The sequence below is a fragment of the Lipophrys pholis genome (assembly GCF_963383615.2).
Source record: "Lipophrys pholis genome assembly, chromosome: 5".
Classification (NCBI taxonomy): Eukaryota; Metazoa; Chordata; class Actinopteri; order Blenniiformes; family Blenniidae; genus Lipophrys; species Lipophrys pholis.
This window is the reverse complement of record NC_137628.1, coordinates 30,475,859-30,503,654: the sequence shown is the minus strand read 5'-3', so window position 1 is coordinate 30,503,654 and position 27,796 is coordinate 30,475,859. Positions and strand designations below refer to the sequence as shown.

The 27,796-nt window shown below is 39.6% G+C and overlaps 1 protein-coding gene across 2 annotated transcripts; it reads left to right on the top strand.

Annotated features, from left to right (window-relative positions):
* The first annotated feature begins 17,622 nt into the window (after positions 1-17,622).
* caly (calcyon neuron-specific vesicular protein) lies at positions 17,623-27,375 on the top strand. 2 transcript variants are annotated; one of them, XM_080462996.1, is made up of 5 exons: positions 17,623-17,886; positions 20,355-20,517; positions 21,714-21,830; positions 22,956-23,069; positions 26,260-27,375. In XM_080462996.1, the coding sequence occupies exons 2-5, from the start codon at positions 20,389-20,391 to the stop codon at positions 26,524-26,526; spliced, it is 627 nt and encodes a 208-aa protein (XP_080319122.1). In that variant the 5' UTR covers positions 17,623-17,886; positions 20,355-20,388; the 3' UTR covers positions 26,527-27,375. The 2 variants fall into 2 exon arrangements, with proteins under 2 accessions (XP_080319122.1, XP_080319123.1); XM_080462997.1 differs by having other exon boundaries at positions 17,769-17,886; positions 26,263-27,375.
* Positions 27,376-27,796: the final 421 nt, after the last annotated feature.

Sequence of the window (27,796 nt, the reverse complement as noted above, 5' to 3'; positions counted from 1 at the left end):
AAGACTATACTTTCAGGGATCATTTCTATAGTTCTTGACTTGAGAAATGTGTTTCTAAAGTGTTTGGTCTCTCTACCCACGATGATGAGTCATGATATTCCCTCCTGAGTGTGAAGCAGAAAGAGAGTAATGATTCAGTTCATACACTCTCTGTCATTGATGAATGTTCTTTGCTCCCTTCGTGGAGTAATGATGGAGGGAATATGATCAGAGTGGAAGCATGTCTTTGAAGCTTAATCATGGTGCTCTACTGTGCCTTTGAGTGGATTGTTAATGTAAAACATGGAATTATTCAAATGACAAAGTTGCTTCACTGTGTGGAACTTGTGCTTATTTAGTGCTCAAGGGGCCTATCACATTGGATAGACAAGGGGTACCGAACTGTCCCTCCTATCCTCTTAAATATTGACTTTCCCTTAACCCTGTCAGTGATGTCATGGGGTTAAGGAAAGGTGTTAGAAGGCTTCCTAAAGGAGTTAGTGAAAGGCGATCACCCTGAGAGCACTTTCACTTAGTGACGTCATAATAATCCGACGGCGGCGCAAGTTAGTGACATCCACCATGGTGGGGGAAAGAACTACAAGTTTCCGAAAATGGACTACAAAAAGCGCATTTCTACCACTTTCCCCTGTGCTGCTAACCACTGATATAAGCTCAAATATCTCAAGGTTTGAATGTAACTCAAAAGGAAAAGAGGCTGCCATGTGAATAAATAACGAATACAAACTGAGAATAGGCCGCATAAAAAGTTACTTTACTGTGTTGGTTTTACAACATCCATGACTTTCATATTTAGGATCTGGGTTTTAGATGATTAAAGTTGTTCTAGGCAGATTATTGCTTTGGTATGATGAGTGGGTCCCTTTAAATGTTGTCGCCACAAGGAATTGTGGGGCAGCATGCTTCCAGCTTGGGCAGCTTGCCTCCTTTGATAAAGAATGCATTAATGGTTCCTAGGCTAAAGGAGGTTCTAAAGGAAGCATCAATGGTTCCTAGGCTAAAGGAGGTTCTAAGGGAAGCAACGAGCCTCCTTTCCTTTGCTTATTGAGAATTCAGACAGTCCTTATCATGGCCGTTACACAAAACACATCCGGGGTGAAGGAGAAGTCGATAGAGAAGGAGATAGGAGGGACAATTTGGACGTAGCCTGGGACTCGTTCACTTGGTAGGAGGGGGATTTTCACACCATTTGATTTGGGCAGCGTTAACATTCAATTTTGAGACCGGGCCAAACCATCTGTAAAACGTCACGCAGTTACAACAGCTGCTAGTTTGGGGGTGCTGTCGCCTGAAACAAACACTGACCCAGAAGTCCCGCCGCTTTAGCCCATAGTGGCTAGGCTAGTTAGCCCGTGGCTAAAGTGTAGCCACAAACAACCTCAATATATAGTCTTCAGACCAAATATCAGTAAGCGCCTTTTTCATTACTCCTTCCTCTTCACTTCTTCCGCACTACTCATCTGCCCACGAGATATTGTCCAACTTTTTTTTTCTGATTCTTCTGATGGCAGGGTTAGCTGTTTGTTTACTACCCAGAATGCATTGTGCACATCCCGTCCTCCCCCGTCCTCTCACCCCACCCACTAGAAAGATGGCTTGTAAAGGAACCACTTCCTCGCTACTCCACGTCTATGCACGAGCCATTTTTCAGGGGAAAAAGAATGTTACAGGATTCCTGCTTTCTTTTCCGCATCTTTTTCAAATTCGTGCACCCAGAATGCATTGCGCTCTACGTTAGTCCCCTCAACCCTCACCCCACCCGCTGGAATGTCTGTTTGAAAGAGGACCGAGACCGGTGTTTTGAAGGGGACCCGATTCTGCTTGAAAAATTTGGACCGTGTTCAGAGTGCGTTCACATTTCCCCAAATGAAACGGACTTTCCATGAAAGTCCCTGAAGAGACCTCTGGTCCATCAAACAGGGGAATGATGAGTAAAACCTGCTTCTGTTTCTCTTGTTTGAGGACAATATTGATTTTTATCTAAGACCAGCAACTTCACAACAGTGGTTGGCTTTAGAGGAATTTATTTTTTTGATTATTTCTCCTGCTTTTGAAAATACCTGACACAGGGCACATATGAAGCTGAGGAACGCAGAATCTTAACAAGCTTCTACAAGTTGTGGTGTACATTTATATACTTTTCCCGCTTTCGTGCCTCAGCATAGATGAGGTGTTATTGATGTATTTATTTGGAACATAACATACATGTCACATTTAAAAATGCCAGAATGTGGAAGATGGACATTAGTACAAGGGTTCTGCAATGCAATATCACATATCAATGTAGCCCTACGGTGCTTTTCCTGCTAGTAGGAACTCTTAAGATTCGAAGGTAAGGCTATCTAAATCTAGATTCGATGAGGAGGCTGGTTGTATATACATCTATCAGTTTAATAACTGGTAGATTCCACTCCAAAAGAAGCACATGACAACAGATTTAAGTCTTAGTTTGAATTAGTATTCGTTTTTCCAGTTCTTTCTTTTTTTTAAGTCAACGTTTCATTTGAAATAACACAACAAATGTACAGATCAGCAACAATATAACCTCTGAGATCTCAGGAAAGAATAAAATAAAAGACAAAAACATTTAAAGGTGGGTACCAAATAAAATTTACCCCTGAGTGCGCTCAAATTAGGATCCGTAATACTCAAGTGTCCATAAAAAGAGGAATCCAGTTCAGCAGAACCAAGAATCAGATCCAGACGAATTCTCTAAAAAAAACCAGTCTGCAGAACGTGCAGAGAATTAACTACTAATCAGTCTTTGTGTTCTTATTCATATTCCATAGTCCATTCCTCAACTCAAATTTAGCTTATCAGCTGAGATAACCAAAATAAAACAGTATTACAATCAAATTTGGGATTCATTTTACACAGAATAGTATTTATTTTCAATACAATATAAATCATAGTATTCTAACCATCTTAACATACACAAAACAACTCCAGACATGTGCAACTTCTTGTTCACTGTCATTTCTTCCATGAAAGGTGATTGTCCAGGCGAAAGTAAACAAAAAAAAGTAATCGCTTCACTCTTTCCGGAGTCAGGTTCAACAATTAACACTCTTCTGACTGCTTTTCCTCGTCAGCAAGGTTCACAAACATGTTTAGAGTCATTTATTATGTTTTAATCAGCAACCCTCGTATGCTAATACACAGAAAATGTAGTCAGGACTCACCAGGATAACCACGTTTCTAAACGATTTTCTTTTAAGTTTCAACGAGTTTTAAACATTCACAGGTCCTCTCTCAGACTCTATTCTAGGATAATACAGGGCAAAATAACAGGGTTACATCAATAATAGTTCATATATGTCACACTATTGCTATTCTGTGCTGAATTTATCAGGAGAGATCAGCTGGAAATGATCCCAGACAGGAGAAAATCTCTTTCTTGCTGGATCCATAACAAAAAGATAGCAGCTCTGAACAATAAGGTTCCAAATCCACAAAATGTTTCACCGGCACTTACGTCTCAAATGACTCATGAAGCCATGATGCTTCTGAACCACCAGTCACTGGCAGCTCACAAGGTCTCCAGCTTCATTACATACACCACTAAAGTGCACCTCAACATGAGCTTCACTAGTGATCAATTTATTTAATCTCAAGTCTGAACTCTGCCAGATGTGAAATTGATTTTAGACAAACAGCCACCACTCTGATCATATTCCCTCCATCAAGGGAGCAAAGATCATTCATCAATGACAGAGAGTGTATGAACTGAATCATTACTCTCCGTCTGCTTCAAGCTCAGGAGGGAACATCATGACTCATCATCGTGGGTAGAGAGACCAAACACTTTAGAAACACATTTCTCAAGTTAAAAACTATAGAAATGATCCCTGAAAGTATAGTCTTAATGCTCCTTAGTACAAACAGCAGAGGCCTTGAATGAATCAGTGTTTCTCATCACTGGTGAGTCAAAGTAACAACAACAATCTATAGAAACGTCTCTGTTGAGCGACATTGTTAATATGCTATTCTGGGCTCTCACAGTGATTCCATGGGATGTTTGTGTTCAACGTTAAGTCATTGACCATGTCTCGAAGTGTTTATTGCTCATTCTGAATGAATGAGGACATGAGCCAAATAATCCTCATTGTGTATTTCAGCTTAGGTTTGTGTATTTCAGTGGGTCTGAGGGACGGTGTGGAGCAACGCTGTCAGGTGCTCCTGTACTTCTTCAACCTCAGCCTCAGCCTGGAGGGAGGGCCGGCCCTGTGGAAACCCTCCTGTGTGCTTCATGTCATAAAAACGATGAATCCCAAAGAGCAGCCGTGACATCCACCTGATGAAGACGATGGAGAAGATCGTCCTAACGTGCCTCAGCTATGACGTACCAATAATAGGAGAGACTGATTCATTCAAGGCCTCTGCTGTTTGTACTAAGGAGCATTAAGACTATACTTTCAGGGATCATTTCTATAGTTCTTGACTTGAGAAATGTGTTTCCAAAGTGTTTGGTCTCTCTACCCACGATGATGAGTCGTGGTATTTCCTCCTGAGTGTGAAGCAGACAGAGAGTAGTGATTCAGTTCATACACTCTGTCATTGATGAACGTTCTTTGCTCCCTTCATGGAGTAATGATGGAGGGAATATGATCAGAGTGGTGGCTGTTTGTCTAATATCAATTTTACATCTGGCAGAGTTCAGACTTGAGATTAAATAAATTGATCACTAGTGAAGCTCATGTTGAGGTGCACTTTAGTGGTGTATGTAATGAAGCTGGAGACCTTGTGAGCTGCCAGTGACTGGTGGTTCAGAAGCATCATGGCTTCATGAGTCATTTGAGACGTAAGTGCCAGTGAAACATTTTGTGGATTTGGAACCTTATTGTTCAGAGCTGCTATCTTTTTGTTATGGATCCAGCAAGAAGGAGATTTTCTCCTGTCTGGGATCATTTCCAGCTGATCTCTCCTGATAAATTCAGCACAGAATAGCAATAGTGTGACATATATGAACTATTATTGATATGTGATATTGCATTGCAGAACCCTTGTACTAATGTCCATCTTCTACATTCTGGCATTTTTAAATGTGACATGTATGTTATGTTCCAAATAAATAGATCAATAACACCTCATCAATGCTGAGGCAGGAAAGTGGGAAAAGTATATAAATGTACACCACAACTTGTAGAAGCTTGTTAAGATTCAATGACTAAATAGAAGTTTGCAGAATTCACATAATAATTAAGATTAAGTGAAGATGTTCAGTAATGAAGAGTGATTCACGACCGTAGAAAAGAGCTGCCTTCAAAATATTTACATTTATTTTTTATTAATTTTATTCCAACATTAGATGGTGTTTGAATGAATTTCCATTAATTTGGATGGATATGGACATGTGCCAAATAATATGCAGAATAGCTTATGGGTTGTAGTGGAAGTTTGAAATTTTAGTGTTATGGTTAACTAATAAATGTGTTAGTATTGTGACTTGGTCAGATAATATTCTTGATATCAGAGATAGTCCACCACTCTGATCATATTCCCTCCATCATTACTCCATGAAGGAAGCAAAGAACATTCATCAATGACAGAGAGTGTATAAACTGAATCATTACTCTCTGTCTGCTTCACGCTCAGGAGGGAATATCACGACTCATCATCGTGGGTAGAGAGACCAAACACTTTAGAAGCACATTTCTCAAGTCAAGAACTATAGAAATGATCCCTGAAAGTATAGTCTTAATGCTCCTTAGTACAAACAGCAGACGCTTTGAATGAATCAGTCTTTCTCATCACTGGTGAGTCAAAGCAGCAACAACAATCTATAGAAACGTCTCTGTTGACTGATATTGTTAATATGCTATTCTGGGCGTTAACGTGACGTGACCTGAGCATTCACCAAATAAAGCATGGGGCTCTTGGTGGTTGAGCAACACTGAGACTAGCCTCAGTGGGCGCTTTTCCACCAGAAAGAACCAGGTTCTAGTTCTGGTCCAGGGCCAGACTGAGCACCAGTTCTTTGTCTCTCCACCACCAAAGTCCCGGCTTATCAGGGGCTAAACTGGTGCTGCGCTGGCCCCACATCGTTGCTGGGCCAGAGTGGAGCCAGACCTGGGCCTGACATGTCATCAGCTGGGGGCGGAGTTTTCGCTAGAGTTAACTCTACCTATGAGGCGGAAGAGATGCTGAACCAGCTTTCTGAACTCTACAGGGAACACAGAGCCCCAGAGTGGTCATAGAGAAAATAATAATAATAATGCATGGGAACTATATAATAAGTAGTTCCCTCAAGTTAATAATATGAGGGAACAAGATAATTTATTCTGCGATGGCGGAGCCATGGCTCTTGAGAGTCCTGCCGTGCTCCTGCTCTGTCCTGTCAGTTGCGTCGATTCTAGAATCTAGAATCTGTTTTTTTCAGGCTTTTCATGGTGCCGTCATTGTAACTAACTTCACTTACAGGTCTTGTATGGCGTTATGCCCTCAGGCTGAGGTCTGCATGAGGCAGCAGGGGGCGCTCCGCTATGGGACGCTCCACAGAACTTCTTTATAATGAAGCCAGACTTTTGTTTCATCAGGAACTACTAAACACACTACAAACTACTGTAAATGAACGCTTGGAGTTTTTAGAGCTAAAATGAGCCTTTTAATGGCTTCATGTGAAAGAGAACTTTAATCAGAGTGTTTACGTAGGTTGCCACGGAAACGGCTGTAGAGCAGCGTTCTATCATTCTACACCTCCATTCCTCCACGTTGAAGCTTTTGATTCAGACACGTCCAGAAATAAAGTGAAAGGAGCAGAAAGTCACTATGGAATGTTGGAATGGTAAAAAATAAGACCCAAGATCATTCACGTTATTATTATTATTAATATTTTCTCTATGGCCACTCCGGGGCTCCGAACTAAAGCAAGACGGACGTGAAAACTCCCGGGATCACCGGGACGCACTGCCGCCTCTTGCTCCACCCGGATCTTTGATGTTGCGTCTTGAAACTTCAATCCCATGCGAATAATGACACTAGACTGTGGTTCTCAGTTGAAGACTAATGTGATTGATTTACTGGGTTCGATCAAAGAAGTTACAGAGTTGTAAAAGCTGTGTTTGCATAGTTTTCAGTGTTGGGTTCCTTCCTGCGACCGTTCTCTGGAAACCTCCGCAAGAAAAAGCCTCAAATCCTTATATGCCTTTGTTTTTCTCCAGACACCACCCTGAGTGGGGGTCATCTCCTGTTACTGTTTTTATTACTTTATTACCCTCTGGTATGTCCCCCATGGGGTCGCACCAGCCTACGTGAATCTGTTTTCCTATGTGCGTGCGTGCGTGCGTGCGTGCGTGCGTGCGTGCGTGATTGCGTGCGTGCGTGCGTGCGTGTGGGGCTGTTTACGCATTGACCACTCTTAAATGAGATAACAGACTGCTGCTGCAGTGTTGTGTGATGTGTGTGCATACAATTATTCCTTCAACTCCCCTTGTTGGACCGGTCCACTGACCCGTCCACTTATCATGGTGTAGGTGCAGCCTATGTATAAACAATATCAGTCGATGGATCGAAATCAAGGTGGGGCAGGAAGAGTTGGGACTTGGGGCAAAGGTCCATCCACTCTTTTTTTTTTTTTCTCAATATAAACAAAGCATATGGAGATGTAACATAAACTCACACCTGTTTTAATTTATAGTCAACTTAAAAGATATTATAATACCTGTACTTCTACATACAACTTATCCGTAAAGTTAAAGATAAATCTAACATCAGAATCACATATAAATGAAGCTGATATCATAGACATTTACTCAGTTCTGACGTCTCTCAAGTAGTCCGAAAGGACAAACAGTTGTACTTACAAAACTAAAACAGATGTTGGCAACAAAATACATTCAAATAAAGAATAGAAAAGAGAAAAAAAGGAAAAAGAGAAAAAAAGAAAAAAGTGGGGGGGGTGTTTAGATCTCTATTGCCTGAAGTATTTGTTTGGGGGGGGGGGGGGGGGGGGGGGGGGGGGGGCTTCAGCCAGGTGATTGTGATGTGGCTCAATACCTACAATTCTTTTTTTTTTTTATCACTTTTCACTGCTTTCCATAAGCCTGTGATGTTTGGGCAATCCTAGAATATGTGTGTGAAGTTACCCACCATCCCTCAATTCCTCCAGCATAATTCTGATGTTTTACTGTATTTTGAGGTGATAGTTGAGGTGTTAAAGCAGCGCATCTTCACTTTCCACTCAAACTGCCACCATGTTGGACTGTTAGTTAACTTGTGTCCAGATCTGAATATTTCATATCATCATCCGTTATTATTACATTTGCTTCCAGTTCCCATCTTTCTTTAACATCCATATTAGTATCATTGGATTCAAATTGTAGTGCTTTATATATTTTTGAAATATGCCCTTTTTCTTTGAGCCATCCTCTGTAAATGACATGAACAATTCTTCAATTTTGATTGGCTCTTTGCTTATTCTTTCCCATTTGTCATGTTTCTGAAGTATCTCAGCTGTAAATATCTATAAAAATCATTATTTGGTAAATTCAATTCCAGTTTAAGTTGTTCAAATGATTTCAAAATTTGCCCTTGAGAAATTTGTGCTATATATAATAGTCCAATGCTTGTCCATTTCTCAAATCCTGCATCCATAGTGCACGCGGTAAGGTCTGGGGTTTGGGTTATTTCTGTAGCTCTGCTGACAAACCTGGACGTGTCTAATTTATTTTGTATTATTGACTATATTTTCATTGTTTCTATAATCAATTCATTTCCAGTTTTAAGCTTCTTTTGCATTGACCCAGTCGTAAATAGCTTCGATCAGTTTGTTTTTCCTTTTTCCTGTATCTGTTTGTATGAAGGAGTTTGGAACAGTTTTCTACTTTCATGCAGCAAAAGATGAAGTAGAATAGTTTTTTTGACTGCAGATTGAAGTCCTTACTTTTCAGATACAAGTGCACTAATGTGGACTATTGTTGCATCATGTGTTGTTAAGTGTTTGGTAACACCTTTGAGTGGAAGTCACTTGTGGTTTCATGTGTTATCAGACTTAGGAGGCGTGAGCGTTTCCCTGAGGCACGCCACACAGCAAACATGTTTACATCTTTGTGCACACAGATGAAGTAACTTTTTTTTTGAGTGTTTATTTCAAATTAAATGCAAAATATGGGCATGGATGTTTCAAACACTGCAAATCAAAATTGCCTACCACTTTAGTATTATTGGGATTAATTGCAGCTTTTCAGATTAGATTGATTGTAAACTACTCCTGAAATAAAACTAGTACAGTTTGATGCAGGCTTATTCTTCATTGTTTCTTCAAAATGTTTTTACAAAGAACTGGAACAAGGCTTAAGAAAATGTAAAACTAATGAATATTTACACAACCCTGTAAACTGAGCCTTTATTTGATATAAACTCACGTCATCAAACTTAAAGACTCTCATAATTACCAGCTGTATTTTATTGCTGCATTATGATGCATTATTATTTGTTTTAGTAGAAGTTATGGCCTCACTATATCAACTGTCATTTACATGTTACAGCTGTTTTGAGATTTGTCAGTGACTTTTTAAATGATTTGTTCAGCTTGAAAAAAAAAAAAAAAGATTACTTAGTTAGTACTCAGTTTATTTCGGGCATGTGGGCACCAATGAAATTATTAAAACCATAACAGAATAACATAAAATTCACATAAAATATATAAGGCATGAAAGATGACAGGCAACAAAGATGGCTAAAATCTTGAAAAATCAACAGGTAAAAAACTGTTATGTAACAATCAAGACGTCTGCTGTTCGTGGTAGACCTTTAATTCTTCCTCTGTTGTCTTAGGCCCTGTTTACACAACAACGCTTCACGTGACAACACCTAATCCGTGGAAAAAACAGTGTGTTTACGCTGCAGCAGCGGACACGCTGACAACAATGTAGTTAGTATGCCGGGCCACGGGAGGGCGCTGTTGCTTGTTTTAGTATTGAAACCACACAGACAAATGTGCAGAGAACAAAACGCTTTAAACGTGAAGAAAATGGAGGGAACCTGACATCCGTATGGACTGATGACGCATCAGATGATATCAGGGGAGAGTCTCAACTATTAAACTACTGATCTGGACGATAAAACTAGAAAATGAACGGTGAGTCAAACCACTACCGGTCGGCCATGATTGTTTACAACTGGATGAGTTTAAGGAACGATTTTCAACAGGAAAGGAAGGAAGTTAGTACATGTGCAGTAAGAGTGCTCATGGCCTCCATCAGCCTCTGCAGGAAGGAATCGCGACCGTGAAAGAATCTGTCCTCCCTGGGAGCCGAGATAAAAACGTTTCGATTCAGTGCATTCGCACACCGGTGTCGTGTAAACGGACCCCCCAAAAGTGAAGGAAGTTTTGCGGATACACTCGTATTCGTTGCCGTGTAGACGGTGCCTTAATCGTCTTCATGTAACCTCAATTTTGTAGTTTAGTTGCACATTTTTACGAGTAAGTCATAGAGAAATCGATTGTTGTTTTACTTAGGAATGTTAACTGTCACCTTCCCACCTCTCCAGCTTGGATTTAAACTTTAGTCACTCACATTCAAAGTCAAGACTGAACCCTATACACCACCTGATTAACAAATACTGGACTGCCTTTTTTAAATGAAGTTAAATTCAAATTGGATAAAACAGCCAAGATTCCAGTAAGTATAACATTTAACTTGAGTGAGGTGATGGTCTTTCTTATGACCTTCTTTCTTCGCCTGCACAAGAACTTTTTACTCAACATTTAATCTTATTGTAAATCACCCTTTAAATCACATGGAAGAAAATATCCAGATTTTTATTTGCCTCTCTGGGTGTAAAGATGAAGTTGTTCTGCCCCCACGTCTCCTGTTAGGAACTTAGATTTCCCTCCCTTGTTCCTCTTGATGATCAATGATCGTATCTGACTCAGTGGTTCATCCCATCGCTCAGACCTCAAACTGCTGTTGGTCTTTCTGCTGCAGTAGTCATGTGATCATTCAGACACTAGATGGCGCTGCCTGCAAAAGCTACTGCCTCTTCTGTGACGAGGTTTATTACTTCCCCTTGATGCCGTTTTTTCCCTTGACGTACATATACTTGTCATATAGTGTATTTTTGATGTAAGAGCCAAGTGTTTGTCAATTTAACATTATTTCTGTTATTGTGTACTTTTATGTTTGTTGATGTTGTTTTACCTTCTGTTGTCAGGACTTTATTCTGTCTTAAAAATAAATTGTAGGTTGCTCGTGACCATTGTTTGAGAAAAACATGAAAACGCATTGATTCTTTGTTTTTTTTAATTCCCTCATATTTTTTTATGTCCCCACAAAATTTCATTGTAATACAGTTCCAACTTGTTGTAAAGCGCTGTGACTTTGAGTCTGAATGGTGCTTTAATTGATTAAAAACAATAAAAAAAGAAATAAAGAAAACCTGTTTTGGCTTGCAAAGGAAGTCATTTGCTGAAATAAATACTGATATATTGCGTTACATAACTTTAATTCAAAGCTAGCAAGATATGAAATGAACCAAAACAGTTAAACTTTTTTTGTTTTAGAATAAAAAAAACCCTCAAAAATTAGCATCTCTTACAGTGCAGATTAAAGTCTGTTATTGTGGCTTTCTCCATGATATTTGTTTAATGTTAATTTGCTTTGCAGGTTGATGCTGTGTAGAAATGACACTGAATTTAATCATTTGAAGGTTGTTGGTTTTTTTTGGTCTGGTTTAAGCTTTATCTTTTAAGTCTTTTTCCACTTTAAATCTTACATCATATCTTTTTATCCAATGAGCACTGACAATATTGATAACACTGAACTCACAATCACAATATGTAAAACACAAAATATTTGAAGTACACTGTAATGTTGGTGATGATTACTTGATGGAAATGCTACAACAAAGGAAATGCCTGATATTTTTCAGGATATTGTTTTCTTAGTGTTTTTTATAATAGAATAAACTCCAATGTTCTCATCACTACTTTCCTTTCACAAAGCCTCTCCTGTTCCCACTGAGTTGTCCTGATTGATGCATTTATCTTATCAATATGAAAACTCGTTGTAAAACAGAAAACTACTTTAAAAGTCAGAATATATTTTCAGTAAACAACACAGTGATAGTAGGACCGCAGGGCTCAATAGTGTAAACAATATACATTTTAAGAGGAGTAAAGGTCATTCAGATTTGATTTCTTCTTTTTAATCAACAATGTTGAAATATGTGTGATTTTGGTCAGTTTTGACTCTAAAGTCTTGAAGTACAATGCAATAGTATTTTAATCTCACCAAACATGTCATATGATTATATCATTTTGAAATACATATCATGACAAGAGCAATCAGAGATTTCTGAAGTCTGCCAAAATGTTTCATGATCACCTCCAAAATTTAATAGAATCTTCCAGGGTGCCGTAGTTTTTACGTAAACTTGCTAACAGACATACAGACAAACAAATATACTCCAATGATTTTATTACCTGGACATAATAGTGAGTGCTCTATGGGCAGACAGACAGTGGATGGATGATTTTACAAACAAAAACAAACATATTATTTTCCTCATAATATACAACGTGTTATTAAAAGTGTCATAGTAAGTCCATGTGGTCAGATATCTAGGCACCGTTTACATGACCGTGTGTTTCCACTGCAGCAGCGAACACACTGACAACGGTGTAGTTAGTCTGCCGGGCCACGGGAGGGCGCTGTCGCTTGTTTTTTAATGAAACCACACAGTGTGCAGAGAACAAAACGCTACAAACGTGAAGAAAATGAAGAGAACCCGACATTCGTATGGACTGATAACGAATTAGATGCTATCAGGGGTGAGTCTCAACTATCAAACTCCTGATATGGACGTTAAAACTAGAATACGGGCCCACGACAGGTCGGCCATGTTTGTTTACAAGTGGAAGGATAGTTCCTCTATTCTCAACACGAGGGGAGGTGGAGAGATGTGCATGCGCAGTAAGAGCGCTCCAGAGCCTCCATCAGCCTCTGCAGGAGGGAATAGTGGCCGTGAAAGAATCTTTCCACCTCGGAAGCCGAAAACTTTGTGGATACAGAGGATCAGAACACCGCTGTCGTGTAAATGGAGCCTAATGTATGTGGTCATAATGATTATGTAAAATGCAAACAAAGTGCTTTTTTTCAACATATGTGTGGACATTTTGAGGAAGTAGCTGCAAAAGTATAATTATATAAGCCACCAGGATGTCAGAAAGGATTACACACAAGGAGCATACAAGTAAACACATTAACACGCCTGGTTTGACACGTTTTCCCCTCCATACAGGCGGCCTAATTGATTCTCATTTTAATTATGTTGACCCAGACTCCGTCGCTCTTCTTCCCTGACAACAAAACCCGCGCAGGCCAGCAGTCTGCCTCTCACACTGTGAGGATGACACCTCCGTCTCCTCCGTCCAGGATCCACTTTGATGTCACTCCCCCTCAAAGGAAAGGTCAAAATAATAAATGTAGGCCCAATTGATGGTTTGGCATGGGGGCGTGGGGGTTCGCCGCTGAATTTTTGGGCGAGTGCTTCCCTAAAGGCCTAATGAATTCATACAGTCAGGCATGGTCAAAGAGGAAAGCAGCGGGAGTCCCTTCTCCATGAAAAGGTTGATCTAAATCTGCAGACAAGGCTGGCTCCTTCTCCCCACTCCTTCACCAACACATCACTCCCTTCTTTCTCCCTCCAACATTCACACATGCATGAATAAATGTTCTGAAATAACTCCTCTTCAACAAACACCTCCGCGTCATCGCCACCTTGTCCCGACGTCCGCTGAGTGGAGTAAAGTCAACAACCAGGCAAATAAATAAATAAATAAATAAATAAAAACCTACTTAACTCTTTCCTCACAGCTAGAAACACGTTTAAATACGCCTTTGAAGGCTCCTCGGGTCGTCCAGGTCATGGGATATGTGTTAGTGGGTCAAAAACAGCTGCGCTTCACCATGTCTGCTATTATTTAACTTTGAAATCATCTTCACAAACTCAAACTGCATTTGAACCACTACATAGGGTTCATCTTTCATGGTTTTAGTACAGTGAAACCAAGAAGGCCAAGAACACACTCACTGTGGTTAAATATATACTCAGAATCTGTAAATACTGTATCTGACATGAATAAATGAATGGTTCATTCTTTAGAAATGTTTTAACAAACAGGGATTGTGTATTTTCAGAGTTTACAGCATTTCTGTGGAAAAAACAACTGTCAACAAGCCTAATATTGCACAAGACCTGGAAATATAACGTCTTATTGTGTAATTTGATCACTGCTGAACCCCCATTTTCCATGATTTGATCCACACCAGTGGATCCAGAATCAAGCTCAACAACATGAAGTTGAACTGGACCTCCCTCAAAATGTAGCCCCAGCACAACCTCAGAAAAATGTTGAATATTACAGCTTCCAGTGTTTTGAGTCATTTTAGGAAAAGTCATCAAATGTTGCGGTGAGAAATCAAGTTTAGGTTGTTTTTACTGCAGGCAAATGTCAAACTGGGTTAAATTTATCCAAACAGTGAGAGTTGAGTTGTGCTCAAGCTTGGTAAAGATACTAAAGAATTCAGAGTGAACCAAAACACTTAATTCTTCACAAAGACTGGAAACATTTACGTCAGAGAGGAGATGGAGATATCAGCTGTGAAATTGCTTTCCTGGATTTTTCACTTGAGAAATGTAAATCCCTCTAAACACACAAAGTGTTTGCCTTCATAAAGGACTATATGGTTACACTTCCTATAGACAGACACTTCTATATAATAACATTACATTTACTAATAATATTTAATCACGTGAAGCATGTTTTCATATGGGAATTAATATGTTCCCTCATACACCGTGGATTAATAACATAAACATTAAGAGAATATTTCTAATAAAGTACCAAATGCAGGAATGTACGTGGACATCATCATGTCATCAGTACAAAAGGGAACATCAGACGTGTCAGAAACAATAAAACTGTCTCCTGATGGGATATTTTTTATCAATTCTGTCTGCACTTGAGTCCAAGTGCTTAATTTACACCTTCATCTGCTGAAGAGCAACATGGCAACATCAAGGTCATATATAATTAAACAATATCTCAAGATCCTGTGAGCAACTTGTGAAGACAGAGATCTGCACACTCGTACAATCTGTGTTGTTTTTACTTGAAATGAATTTGAAGAAGAAGGAAGGAGTCAGTTAGGTGCCTGGGAGACCATTGAAATCTGTTTAATCTACAAAAACATGCAGGATTTCAACAAACACATGGAAATTAGTTAATAATGACACACACACACACACACACACACACACACACACACACACACACACACACACACACACACACACACACACACACACACACACACACACACACACACACACACACACACACACACATCATTATATGTGGGTAATTATTGGTGGAAAAGGTCTATATCCTAAATAATATTATTTTAATAAAAAATGCCACATACAGAGATTTAAAGTATATTTGTATTTGCCTGACGTAAATACTGGACTCAGGTAAAAGTACTCAAGAAACAAAACCACACGTGGAAGTCCAACGCCTGAGCTGATTTAGAGACCAATCAAATGGTGTGGATTACACATTATTAAATTACTGTAATCAAGCGGCATGTTTAGGAAGTTGTATTTTATTTTTTTTTTCAAATATGGAATTTCATTCATACTTGAGTACATTTTACCATGAAATGTACATAAAAGTACATGGGATAGGAGTGGATGAGTTTAAACGTCCTTCTACTTTTTCTTTGAGCATGTGGAAACACACATTATTATTATTGTATTTCTGTCTGTATTTCTTTCATGTTTAAAACATAAACTTGTGTTAGGCTTTGTCATTTTGAGAGTAACTTAAACTTTGAGTAGTTTTTTGGAAGAGTACTTTGCACATATTGTTAACAAGACATTTACTCGTAATAAATTACGATTGACGTAACGTGATATAGATTTGCAGTATCTTTTCTATCTCTGTTAAGTAAGTGAAAACGATGTCTGCCGGCAGTAAGGCACTTCACAGGTTTCACAGCAGATTTAATCCAAAATCTGATTATTCACATGGTGGAAGTGGCAAATTATAAACACTCACAACACCGATGTGGGTGATTTCTGCACTTTTAGGAGTATTTGTTTCACGTATGTGATTTTACTCATACTTGATTACAACTTCCATCATGTAATGTTTTGAACCTTTCGATCTGCAATTTATAGGTTCATAATGTTTGAATCTTCTTGCTTGATATTTACTTTCCTTCATGAAATCAAACGGCCGTCATGTCATCTTTATTTACTGTGTTTTCAGACTGTGTTTGTGTTGAACTTATTATATAAGTGAATTGAATTTTTGCAATTTAATGCATTTAAAAAATAACTTTGTTTTTATATTTTTGGTTGAGGATTTGTTAACAGCTGTACTTCCACAGAAAATTTTAAATATATCAGGAACTGTAACACTACTGGTGAGTACAGATTTGCACTACTTTGATCACCTCTGCACATTATGCACATTTCCTCCTACATAAGTAAAAAGTTACTCCATGTAATTGCTGCTTTTACAACGAGGACTTGTTCCTGGGTCCCTCCAAAATTTGCATTTCAAATCTGAGTAATTTCAACCTCTAATTACTGACTACAATTTAGGCAATATAACAATAGTTGTACTGGCAGATATACAGTACCTCTGCTAACCGACAGGGGTGCTGGTGATGAATTTAATGTTATTAACTTTACTGTAATCAAATATTATTTTGTGTAACTTGCAGCTTCATGAGTATTTCTGCACGGATTACATTAATATTCAAACCATTTGATCTGCATTTTGGAACCAATAAGTAAAATTTTAACAGAGTGATCAAAGTTAAAACTTTAAATATATATAGTTAATAGTGTCATTTATTATGCAACACAATACAGTCTAACTTCAGAAAGATTATCTTACCCTCTCATCCCCTCTCATCTGCCTCATAATGCTTTGGTCCACCCTGCAGGACTGACTGTGGATCGGTGGAAGTGAGGGCAGGGTGTGATAAAGCAGGAATTACTTAATAAAAGTCCATTTTAAACTAAACTTGACACTTCTAACACTTCCAGTTGTTCCTACATTTCAACAGCAAAGAAACAAGTCGGCTGTTGTAACCAGATTAAACCAGTTTTAATCATTTCATAAGGTTCAATCTCCAGAAATCATATTTATAGATATATATAGATAGATAGATATGCTGGAAATAATTTAACCTATTTATATAAAAATAATTAAATATGGTCATTAAATAGTAAATATAAATGGAAACTATTTCAAAATGACACATATTCGATGTACATTGCCGCTTACTTATCATTCTTATTTTCTGGTTGAACATATTTAAATACTTTATATAGCAGGTGCTGTATTTATAAGGGATGCTGTTTCAGACACTACTCCTACCTAAATATGGTGATTATATTAAATTGGATTTATGTGATTTCTTCAATAGATGCAACAACTTTGATTCTTTTTATTGATGGTCTTTTCTTCACTTTTTTCGTCTCTTCAGAAATGGCGCTCTTTTATGCATAATTGAGCACAATTGAACCAATGAGGCAACTAGTTGTACTTTTTGATTTTCAACACTCCCCCCCCCCCCCCCCCCCCCACACACACACACACACACACACACACCCTTTTTGCTTCGTCTCGTTGATAAACTCACTTTTTTAAAAGCTCCATAAGCCATAAAGAGGCTCTGCACTCGACGGAAGCGTGATTTCCTGCGGAGCCTCGGTCCCTGAAGGCCTCACGGACGCGCAGCGAGCAGCCAGTGTGGAGGACGCGGCTGCGTCACATGCGCAGTCCTGCCGTGAATCACACATCACCACGACAACCGGAGACCCGATCCCATCTTCAGAACACCGACCACAGCCACCGAAACCACGGTAAGTCCCCCCACCCCCCCCCCCCCTCTCTCCACTCCCGGCTTCATCTTTATGTCTGAGCTTTGTTTGTTTGTTTGTTTGTTTGTTTGTTTGTTTGTTTGTTTGTTTGTGCGCAGGACAGATGAGGTTTGACATGAGCGCAGCGCTGCGGAAGATTTCTGCTGAGAGAGAGAATCACTTCTAACATAAGCTGATGAGGAGATTTCAAGCTGAGCTCGTCATTTCTCTTTAAAAGGGGCAAAGCCGTGGCAGGTTGAATTGCGCTGTAATTTGCGCTAATTTACCTCCACGTTATATAAGAGTCTGCAATTAAACAGGCTTTGTTCATCCTGGTGGCTTTTAGACATTCAGTCCTCAACTCACTTGGAAATGTACAGAATGAGAGAGGCTCATAATGATTGTGTATAGTCAGATTTATTTGTATGTATTGGGGTTATATCAGCTCTCCTGGCTGCTCTTTACACAGCCTGTATGTGTATATATGAGTTTACACCCATGAGCAGTGAACCCTGAAGAACTTGACAAGCACAGGTGCAGAAACTCTGACCTTTTCCCACAGCACATCTCCAGAAACATCCCTGCTCTTTAACAACACCTCAGCTTTCAGAGACGAATTCTAACTCTGAAAACATCGATATTTACATTTGACAGCAGATATAAATGTGTCTCACTTGCAGCTCTTTCCTTCGCTGGACTCGTTCCCTGACTGGAGTGTGGGAACACTGAGTGTTAGACAGCAACACTCCACTCATTTGTGAATCACAGATCCAGGATGATTCATCGTACCCACACGTCTTCTCCAACAAACGGTGGTCCGCACAGCAGATGCCCACTTTAACCACCCACTCATGGAAGAGCCATTTGCTTTATGTCATGAGTGATTTTCAATCCAACAAACAAGTGCACAACTTGCACGTGTTTTCTCGTTATTAAGTGTCATTTCTTCTCAGTTGTCTCATTCATTCACAGCCTCAGTTCACCTTCATTTTGCACCAGGAATGTCTTCATTAACCAAAAAAACAAGCAGTGGCTCTTTATCATCAGTGTGAGTCAGAGCCATCAGCAGGCGGTGGGGTTCATGGCTGGGGGGGGGTTATTATGTTGCAGTATGAGATGAGTGGCTCCTCACCTCTTCCCTCGACTCACTGGGATAATTTGATCAGAGTAGAGAAAATCGAACCGCCATCAGAGCTCAGGGGAAGTCAGATTCAGATGTTGATTACAAATAATAAGGAGGAGAAGTAGCTGGGGCTCACCGCATCACACCGAAGGTATGAAACGTTTTTTTCTCCAGGAGGTCAGATTGGACCGACAGGATCCAGCCAGACTCCCCTGTGTCGTCGAGCTACATTACTAATTACCATCACTTCTCTAAATTATTCACCAGGCCGTCATTGAAGGAACAGCTTGGCGTACCGACTCTTGAAAGCTTGATTGCTTTCTTGTTGAGTCATATAACATGTCATAGCTTATTGTTCCTTCACTTAAGACCCAAAACGGAGGGAAACTGTGGAGCTGCTCAGCCTAAAGGCAACACAAAGTACTGTTTACAGTACTATCTCTAAAGTACTATCGGCCATATCCGTTTTGCTGAACTTATACCAAAACTCACCCGTAGAGATAACTTCCAGCAAAGACACTGAGGGTTTTAAGGTGTAGTAGGTTATATTTTCTTGTCGAGAACAACTTAAAAAATATTGTAATGTAACCGAGAAATCCTGAGTTCCTTTCAATCTGCAGTAAAACGATTTTCCTTCAGTTGCAATTGGGAAACTTTCCTCTGGAAACAATCAAAGTCCTCTTAAAGTGGATGTAATCAATGCCACAGCAGACAAAGGACAGGCGAGGACTGCTGTCTGAACCAAAAGCCTGTTTACAAATGGCCACATTAACTCTGTTTGACAACTAGAAGGTTCTGAACCCTAAGGTTTGACATAGAATAGGTAATGGCTAAAATATAAATATAAATACATAAAATAAATGTGAGAGAAGATTAGACTGAGATTTTTATTTTCTAAATTCTGATTTTGAACACAGTGATCACAGACATATATGTGTCACTTCTTATCTTATATATTCAGTGACTCCTTGGTGCTGGCTGCGTGTTTGCTTCACATCAAGTGTTAAATCCTGGTTGAATTTGGTCCTTCTGGATCTTGATAGAATCTATAGTAGTTCTGTGCAGCCGGTGCACTTGAAGCAATATTCAAGATCTGATACCTGATTTGGTCTGCATAACAGTAAAATATTGTTTCAGTCGTACAAACCACACCCTGCTTGAAATGGACGCATAAAAAAAAAGAAGAATTTCTTCACACTTTTCTCGTTTTCCATTGAACTTATTGTTCCCTAGTTTTGTTCATCCCCGTTATCTTTTGCCAGCTTCTATGTGGTGTCCTGTCAGGTCAGGCCCTGCTCTCACATTTCACCCGATCTCTCCTCTCTCTCTCTCTCTCTCTGATTCCCAGATCCGCCGGGGCATTTTCAGGCAGCCAAGCAGCCATGGTGAAACTGGGGAGCAATCTGTCCGACAAGCTGGAGAAGCAGCCGTCTGCGGATGATGGCTTCGATAACATCCCCCTCATCACCCCCCTGGAGGTGAACCAGCTCCAGCAGCCTTTTGCAGACAAGGTAAGTAGAACTGGTGGATCTGTGCCCACGCATGTGTGTTTCTCCTTCAAAACATTGTGTTTTAAGTTCACTCCTCTCTGCAACAAAACAATGTGCATCACAGCATCACAGGAAGGAATAAAACAAAGCACCAACAACGGCCAGTTTAAAAAAGCTTTTAAAATCATATATCATTAGTAAATAGAAGAAAGAAGAGCAACAATTTTACCTCGAACAGCAATAATATATAACATGTATATAATTTATTTTACTAATACCTAATAAACATGATAAAAGGTATACATTGTGAACATTATTAACTTAAATATCTGCCACACTATATTTTGTATTAAAATGTTATTGATGAAACCTAAATAGTATATTATTTATATTATTATTTGTAAAAGTTCTTGTTCAATATTATTATTATTATTATGTACATGGCATGTACATTCATATATATATATGTGTGTAGATGTAATTGATATATATATATATATATATATAAACTGTATATGTGTTCTTCTTTTCTTTTTTTTTGTAAATACAAACTCAAATAACCACTAAGGTACAAAATGAATAATTGTCAAGGCTTTCAGTAAATAAGGTTAAGCCTCGTCCTGCTCCTTTTCAGACATGGTTGGGCATTAGTTATTTCATTTACTTATTTGTTGGCTTTGCTTTGCTATGTTATGTTTATATGTTTTGTGTGTTTTTATTAAATTTTGTTGTTGTTGTTTTGTGTGCCACATGTCCAAAATAAACTTTTTAATAAAAAAAAAAATTCTAAATTAAAATGCCCAGCAGCCTGTTACTGACAGGAGAATTTGTTGGTAAGAAACATTAAAATCCATTTGGGAAAATCGCAGTGAGGTGGATGTAGTTATCTTTCCTTACCTGCCATCATAGTTTGAATCTTTGGCATGATTTCATGCAATGCAAGCACCCATTTGAAGGCATAATGTCATATAAGGAAGAAAAAGCCCCCACTATTATATTTTGGTTGGATGATGCACTCAGCAGCTCAGGATGGTCAAACGTCAACATAAAAACATCCTGAACTCCCAGATGTCTTTTGGAGGTATCGATTAAATGGTGTATTTTTAGACATGCTTCGAGTGGAGACAAGATGACGGAGCTGAACGCTGCAGACGACATCATCCACCAGTGGTGATGCATAAAGACGAGCGTGTGACGGTGTGTTGCTGCTTTTCCAGGTCATTGTGAAGACGTCGACACAGTACCAGCTGAACCAGAAGAACAAAAAGCTTTATATCCCCAGCATCAGGAAGCTGAATATCAACTTCTACAGTGACGTCTCAGAGAAAGCAAAGGTACAACAATCTGATTCCTGGACATCCGTACAAATACTTACTTCCCAATAAGCCTGGTGATATCGCCTGCTCACTTGATAAAACACAAGAAAAACCAACAGTGAAGGGATTCTGCTGTGCTACTATAGTGAATGTGGCTCTGAAAGCTGCTCCATCTCATCCTCCTGTGCCAAGGAGCTGCATTGTTGTATGAGAAGTCTGCCAGACAAGCAGATAAGCTCCTATATTACCAATGAACGCTGGCAGGGTACTTACTTTGCTGTTGGAAATGCTCCGTAGAAATATATTTGTGCTTTAAGGTCAGGCTGTAAGAAGTTTACTAGTAAATAAATGTTTGATTCTGTTTGAATAACAGTGTTTTTGATTGTTTTTTTTGTTGTTTTTTTTAGCTTTTTAACTAAGCGAAACAAAAGCAAAGCAAGTCTATTTATATATATAGCACATTTCAACAACAAGGTGATTCAAAGTGCTTCACAAATACATTGAAACAGCAGATAAAAACACTTCAGAAAAGTAAAGTTGATTTATAAAGTACTTTTCACAGATAGAAATCAGAAAGTACTGTACATAAAATGGGTGCAATAAAAACAGAACAAAATAATTTCATGAAATACAGTAGAAATGAGAAATGTATTCAAAAAAAAGCTTTCTGAAATAAAAACGTCTTCAAGTGCTTTTTAAAAGAGCTCATGGAATCGAGCGTACAATCCTCCAGCTTTGTGTTTTCAACAGCAGTTATTTTTCTGAAGCCAAAATATCTTGTGTATCACGGATATTATCCTGGACTGGAAACACTGTTTATACAAGAGTCTTCATTAGCCTGCATTAGGGCATTTTGGTATTAAAACTTTTACCACGTTAGCCATGGAAAACACTCAGTGTATTATTATGATAGAGACACTTTACCCTGTGGAGTACTGCGTATACCTGCTAACTCACTTCACCGTCTTCTGGCACAGAAGGGCTCAGGTTGGGTGAAGTAAGTATGTGAGCAGATGTAACTTATAAAGTCCGTGAATCATGAAGAATCCGTGCTTGGATGTCACTGGTTGAGGCCGTGTCTTTGTACCGTAGAGAGTGTGTGTTCAGCGTGTGTTCAGTTCACGTGTGTGTGTTGTCGTTCAGATCACAGGTCTGATCCTCATCACTTTGGCCTTCCTGACCAGCCTGCTGCTTCTGCTCATGTACAAAGCCATGTGGTACGACCAGCTCACCTGCCCCGAGGGTTTCATCCTCAAGGTAGGCAGGACGTACACATTATGTGACACACACGCACACACACACACACGCACACGCACACGCACACACACACACACACACACACACACACATGCACGCTCACAGACACACACAGACGCACACAAAGTCCTTAAAACATAATTTTCCATATGTTGTTTTGGATGTTTTATACATTTTTGTCTTGACTGCTGAACTGAAGATTTCAATCAGTGTAAAAACAGGCTAAAGGGATGCCATTACCTTTCGGAAGGCTTTACCTTGGACAAAGTTAAGTGGTAGTACATCGTACAAGGTCAGGGTTGTGATGAGCCGCACTATTTTGTCAGACATGCGGGATCACGTAGAAACGTCACACTAAGAATGAGGTGTGGTTAAAAATGCTCGCAGCAGTTCCTACAGGCTCATATCAAAACGTGTGATTATGGCTTTGTTTCTCTTTGTTTACCATTCTCTCAATAGTAAACAAATTGAACAAGTCCATGTAAATACATTTCTAGGAATTACATTTGATGAAAAGCTCAGTTAGAAGCCGCATATAAATATCCTGAAGTCAAAATTATCAAAAACATATTGGCATAATGTGTAAAATCAGATCAGTATTAGATCAAAATTCACTCGACTTATTATATAACTCCCTCATTCTTCGTATCTGAGTTATGGTGTGGAAATATGGATAAATAATTATAAAACAAACATTGATCCTCTTTTTTTTTTAACTTCAGACCATTAGACTCATAAATCAAGCTGATTATTGTTAAGCTCCTCTATTCCTCCTAAAATCCTCTATTCACCAAATACATGATATTGTCGACCTTTATACACGAGCATGTTTTGTGTCAAATATACTTAATAATCCTTCCAAATGCGTCAAATATACTTTGAAATCCTTCAAATCAAAAATGCTGAAAAGATTAGTTGTGGACGGTTTGTCCAGGGTTGCAGTTTTGTGGAGGTGTTGTCGGTGCACCGCTCTGCCGTCTTCATGTAAGCACCAAAAACTGTTTCTACTTGAGTCTTATCCTTCAGTCGTCCTGCAAGAGCTCAGACCTGGTGAAGCCAAAGTGTGACAGCCACTCAGAGAACTGGCTCTGTCTGCATGTCGCTCATCTGCTGCTCGTTTCTTTAGCTCACGTCGGCCATCACAGGAGGATTCTCTCAAAGTGAAGCTGGAAACTGAAACTCCCTGAGTCTCCCTGGGTCTCCCTGTCTCCCTGCGTCTCCCTGCGTCTCCCTGGGTCTCCCTGAGTCTCCCTGTCTCCCTGAGTCTCCCTGTCTCCCTGGGTCTCCCTGAGTCTCCCTGTCTCCCTGAGTCTCCCTGAGTCTCCCTGTCTCCCTGGGTCTCCCTGTCTCCCTGAGTCTCCCTGGGTCTCCCTGTCTCCCTGGGTCTCCCTGAGTCTCCCTGGGTCTCCCTGAGTCTCCCTGCGCCACCAGGCCTGTTAGTGACAGAAGAAAATGAGAGCGTGCGACAGACAGAGGGAAGGGGGAAGGGAGTGACGGAGCCCGCTTTCTGCTCAGGCAGAGATTGGGACGCCCGCCTGTGAATCGGCGGGGTCTTTAATTAGGACTGAGCGTGACTAAACTGTCATTAAAGGCTTCACAGTGAGGGGGGGGGGGGCGGAGTCGGGGAGGACCCTCCAGCAAGGCTTTTGAAGTTTTCCCGGTTGCGGTTACTTTTGGTTTTTCTTTCTTTTCTTTTTTTCCACTAAATCGTTGTTGGAGACATTAAAGGAGGACGGAGGGTCTGAGGAGGCCGGACTCCTCGCTGCTAGGAAAGGTCATGTTGTGGATCCTCAGTTTAAGATGGGATAGTTTGGAACAGTTTACTCACCTCTAACACGCTAACAGGACTGGCTTTCATTTTGGTTTGATCGAGGCTGACCTCGATGTCTTGGGGTGTAGTGGTTAGCACTGTTGCCTCACAGGGAGTGGGTCATGGGTTCAAACCCGGGCCTTTCGGTTTGAGCTGTTGCATAATGCAAGTTCTCCCTGTGCAAAGTGGGTTTTCTTCAGCTACTCTGGTTTCCTCCTGCAGACCAAAACCTTATACAAGGTTTCCTGGTTTCCTGTAAGTAAAAGTGTGTGTGTGAGGCTTCAATTTTGAATCTCATTTATAGACATGAGTTGTAGAAACTGTTACATCACATCAAACCTAATGAAAAATAGATTAGAGAGACATTCTCAGTGCATCATCAAACTCATCAGGAAATGATAAAACATTTTTTTATGTTCCACACATGAAAATTGTTTTTAATGGTGGTAATTAAAAAGCTTAAATACTTTTGATAGCTCGTGTGTGTGCGTGTGTGTGTTGTGTTTTGTCTTTTTACTCTAATGTGCAGTTTAGCCTCGGATACATGCCAACTTCCAACTTTACCTATTTTTTATTTTTTTTTTTTATTATTTTTTTTATTTTTTTATTTTGATTTCAGGTTGTTGATCTCCTTCATCCCTGTCAGTAATGATTTGATATTATTTGAGTTTGCTTATAGCATGCCATTCTATGTAACCTATGTTGTATTTTCTTGATTTCAAAGGCCAAATAACAATAATTGTTGTTCATTAAATTATTTAGTGTTGACATTTTGCCATATGCAGAAGAATCCACATGACTTTGCTTATTATCGAGCGTTTCTCATGTTAGTCTAATCACACTTTCTCCCAGCCCGCGATTCATCTGAGTTTTACAATGAGCCGTTTCTTTGAACGTCACGACTGCTGCATTGAAATAATTCGACCTTTGAACAGGACGTGAACTGAACTTCTTTCAAATGGAGCAAATAGTCTGTGATCATGGCTGTACGTTACCTTATATTTCTTCAGGTCCTTGCAGCAGAAAACCAGAACACTCATTTGCAGGATTTTCCTACCTGTCAACAACTGCAATCATTTTTATGACTTTGCCCTGACAAGAACCAGAATACAGGATCGAATTTCACTGAAAAGTTAAACAAGCTATCTATGGATTTTGAGCTGAGTGCATTCAGCTCCACAAATTATATTCTGTACTTCTAAAAACAGATAAGCATACTCAGGTTTATTAGTCACCGCTGAATGAATCCCTGCTAAAAACTGATTAAATTATTATTTCTTTTAATTGTGGAGAAATGCAATGATAGTTTAGACCGGAGGTGGATTATTCTGTGAGTCTGTGGGAGTGACGCTGCTCCTCTGGTTGTTTTGCTTGGAACAGCAGAAGCACTGCACGCCTGCAGCTCTGGAGATGTTCTACACAGAGCAGCAGCAGCAGCAGCAGCAGCAGCAGGAGGACGAGGAGCCGGGGCTCCGCGGCGGCACCAACACCGGACTGTACGCCGCTCTGAGCCACCTCAACCAGGTCAAGAGTACCGGGCCCGTGATGCCATCGCCATGGTTACCGGTCATCAGCGCCCTGAAGCAGGCCGTGGTGGAAAAACAAGAGGTTGAATCACTGAAAGGAGTGCTGGAGGGGGAGGAGTGAGGCGTGAGTGAAAGTGTAGATGTTAGAGGAGAAAACTTGGATGAGAATAGAGTGGCTTTATTGTGTTTGTTAGAAATGCTTTTCTTCATTTACACTGTTAATGCAATTGGCACTCCGAGATATTAAAGGTATCTAAATGAATTAATGAAAAGTTTAAGTGTGTGTGTGTGTGTGTGTGTGTGTGTGTGTGTGTGTGTGTGTGTGTGTGTGTGTGTGTGTGTGTGTGTGTGTGTGTGTGTGTGTGTGTGTAAATGGGAGTTATAAGCTTGTAACTCATACGACCATCATACATTATACATCCTGTAATCGTATTGCGCTCCTGTGCATGCCTACATGGTATTTGCAGAGTGTTTGTATTTGAGCTGGAGGTGAGAGAAGAGAAGCAAGATGTGCAGTGAGAAGTGAAGATGACAAGTTTTTAATGGGTTGCTGTGAATTTTCTCCTCTTCACGCTGTCTCGTTATCGCGGCATCTTTTTGTTCCATCTTAGAGCAGAAAGCATGAAATCCTCAGCGAAGGTTTAACCGTTAAAGATGATGCCACGTCTTTTGTGAGGAAAATGTCAGGATGAAGTGGATTCTCAACATCTCTTTTTTTTATTCATCATCAAACAGATCATTCATGTCTGTTTTTAATCAATACCTATTATTGTGAGTAGAGGTATTTTCCAGAAAAGAAGTAACAGTATTTCTCCTCATTCGAGCTGCCTACTGAAGAGCGTAGATTGTTTTATTACAGCCAGAGTCTACATGTATACACAAACTGTAAATGTAGTTTTGTTATTCAGGTTTTGATTTATGTGGCTGTAAGTATTCTGTAATACTTGTGTAAATGAACTTGTACAGTAGACTAATCCTCAGAGTGAAGTCATTATATGAATGTATGATGCATTAATTAATCCCACATTAGATCGACAGAATTATTGCTCATCGTCATAATCTAACTTTTTATTTATTCTGTGCACTACCTAGCAGCTTCTACAGTGTTTACAGTCTTTATATGTGCATTGTTTATTGTATTTCTAATCTTTAAATTGTCAATTTTTAAAAGCTTAAACTTGTAAAGTAGACCTTTTAAAAATGCTGGAAACACTGTTTGTACAACTACAAAATACCCACAGCTGCCTGATGAGTCTTGTAATTTCTCTGACCTCCTGTGCTTTTTCTTATCGTTTAACTCGGAGTTCAAAAGTGGACATCTTGTGTAGGAGAAGCGTGTGCAGGACCAAAGTGAGATCACAGCGCAGTCTGTGCGCCAAGCGCCTTACATC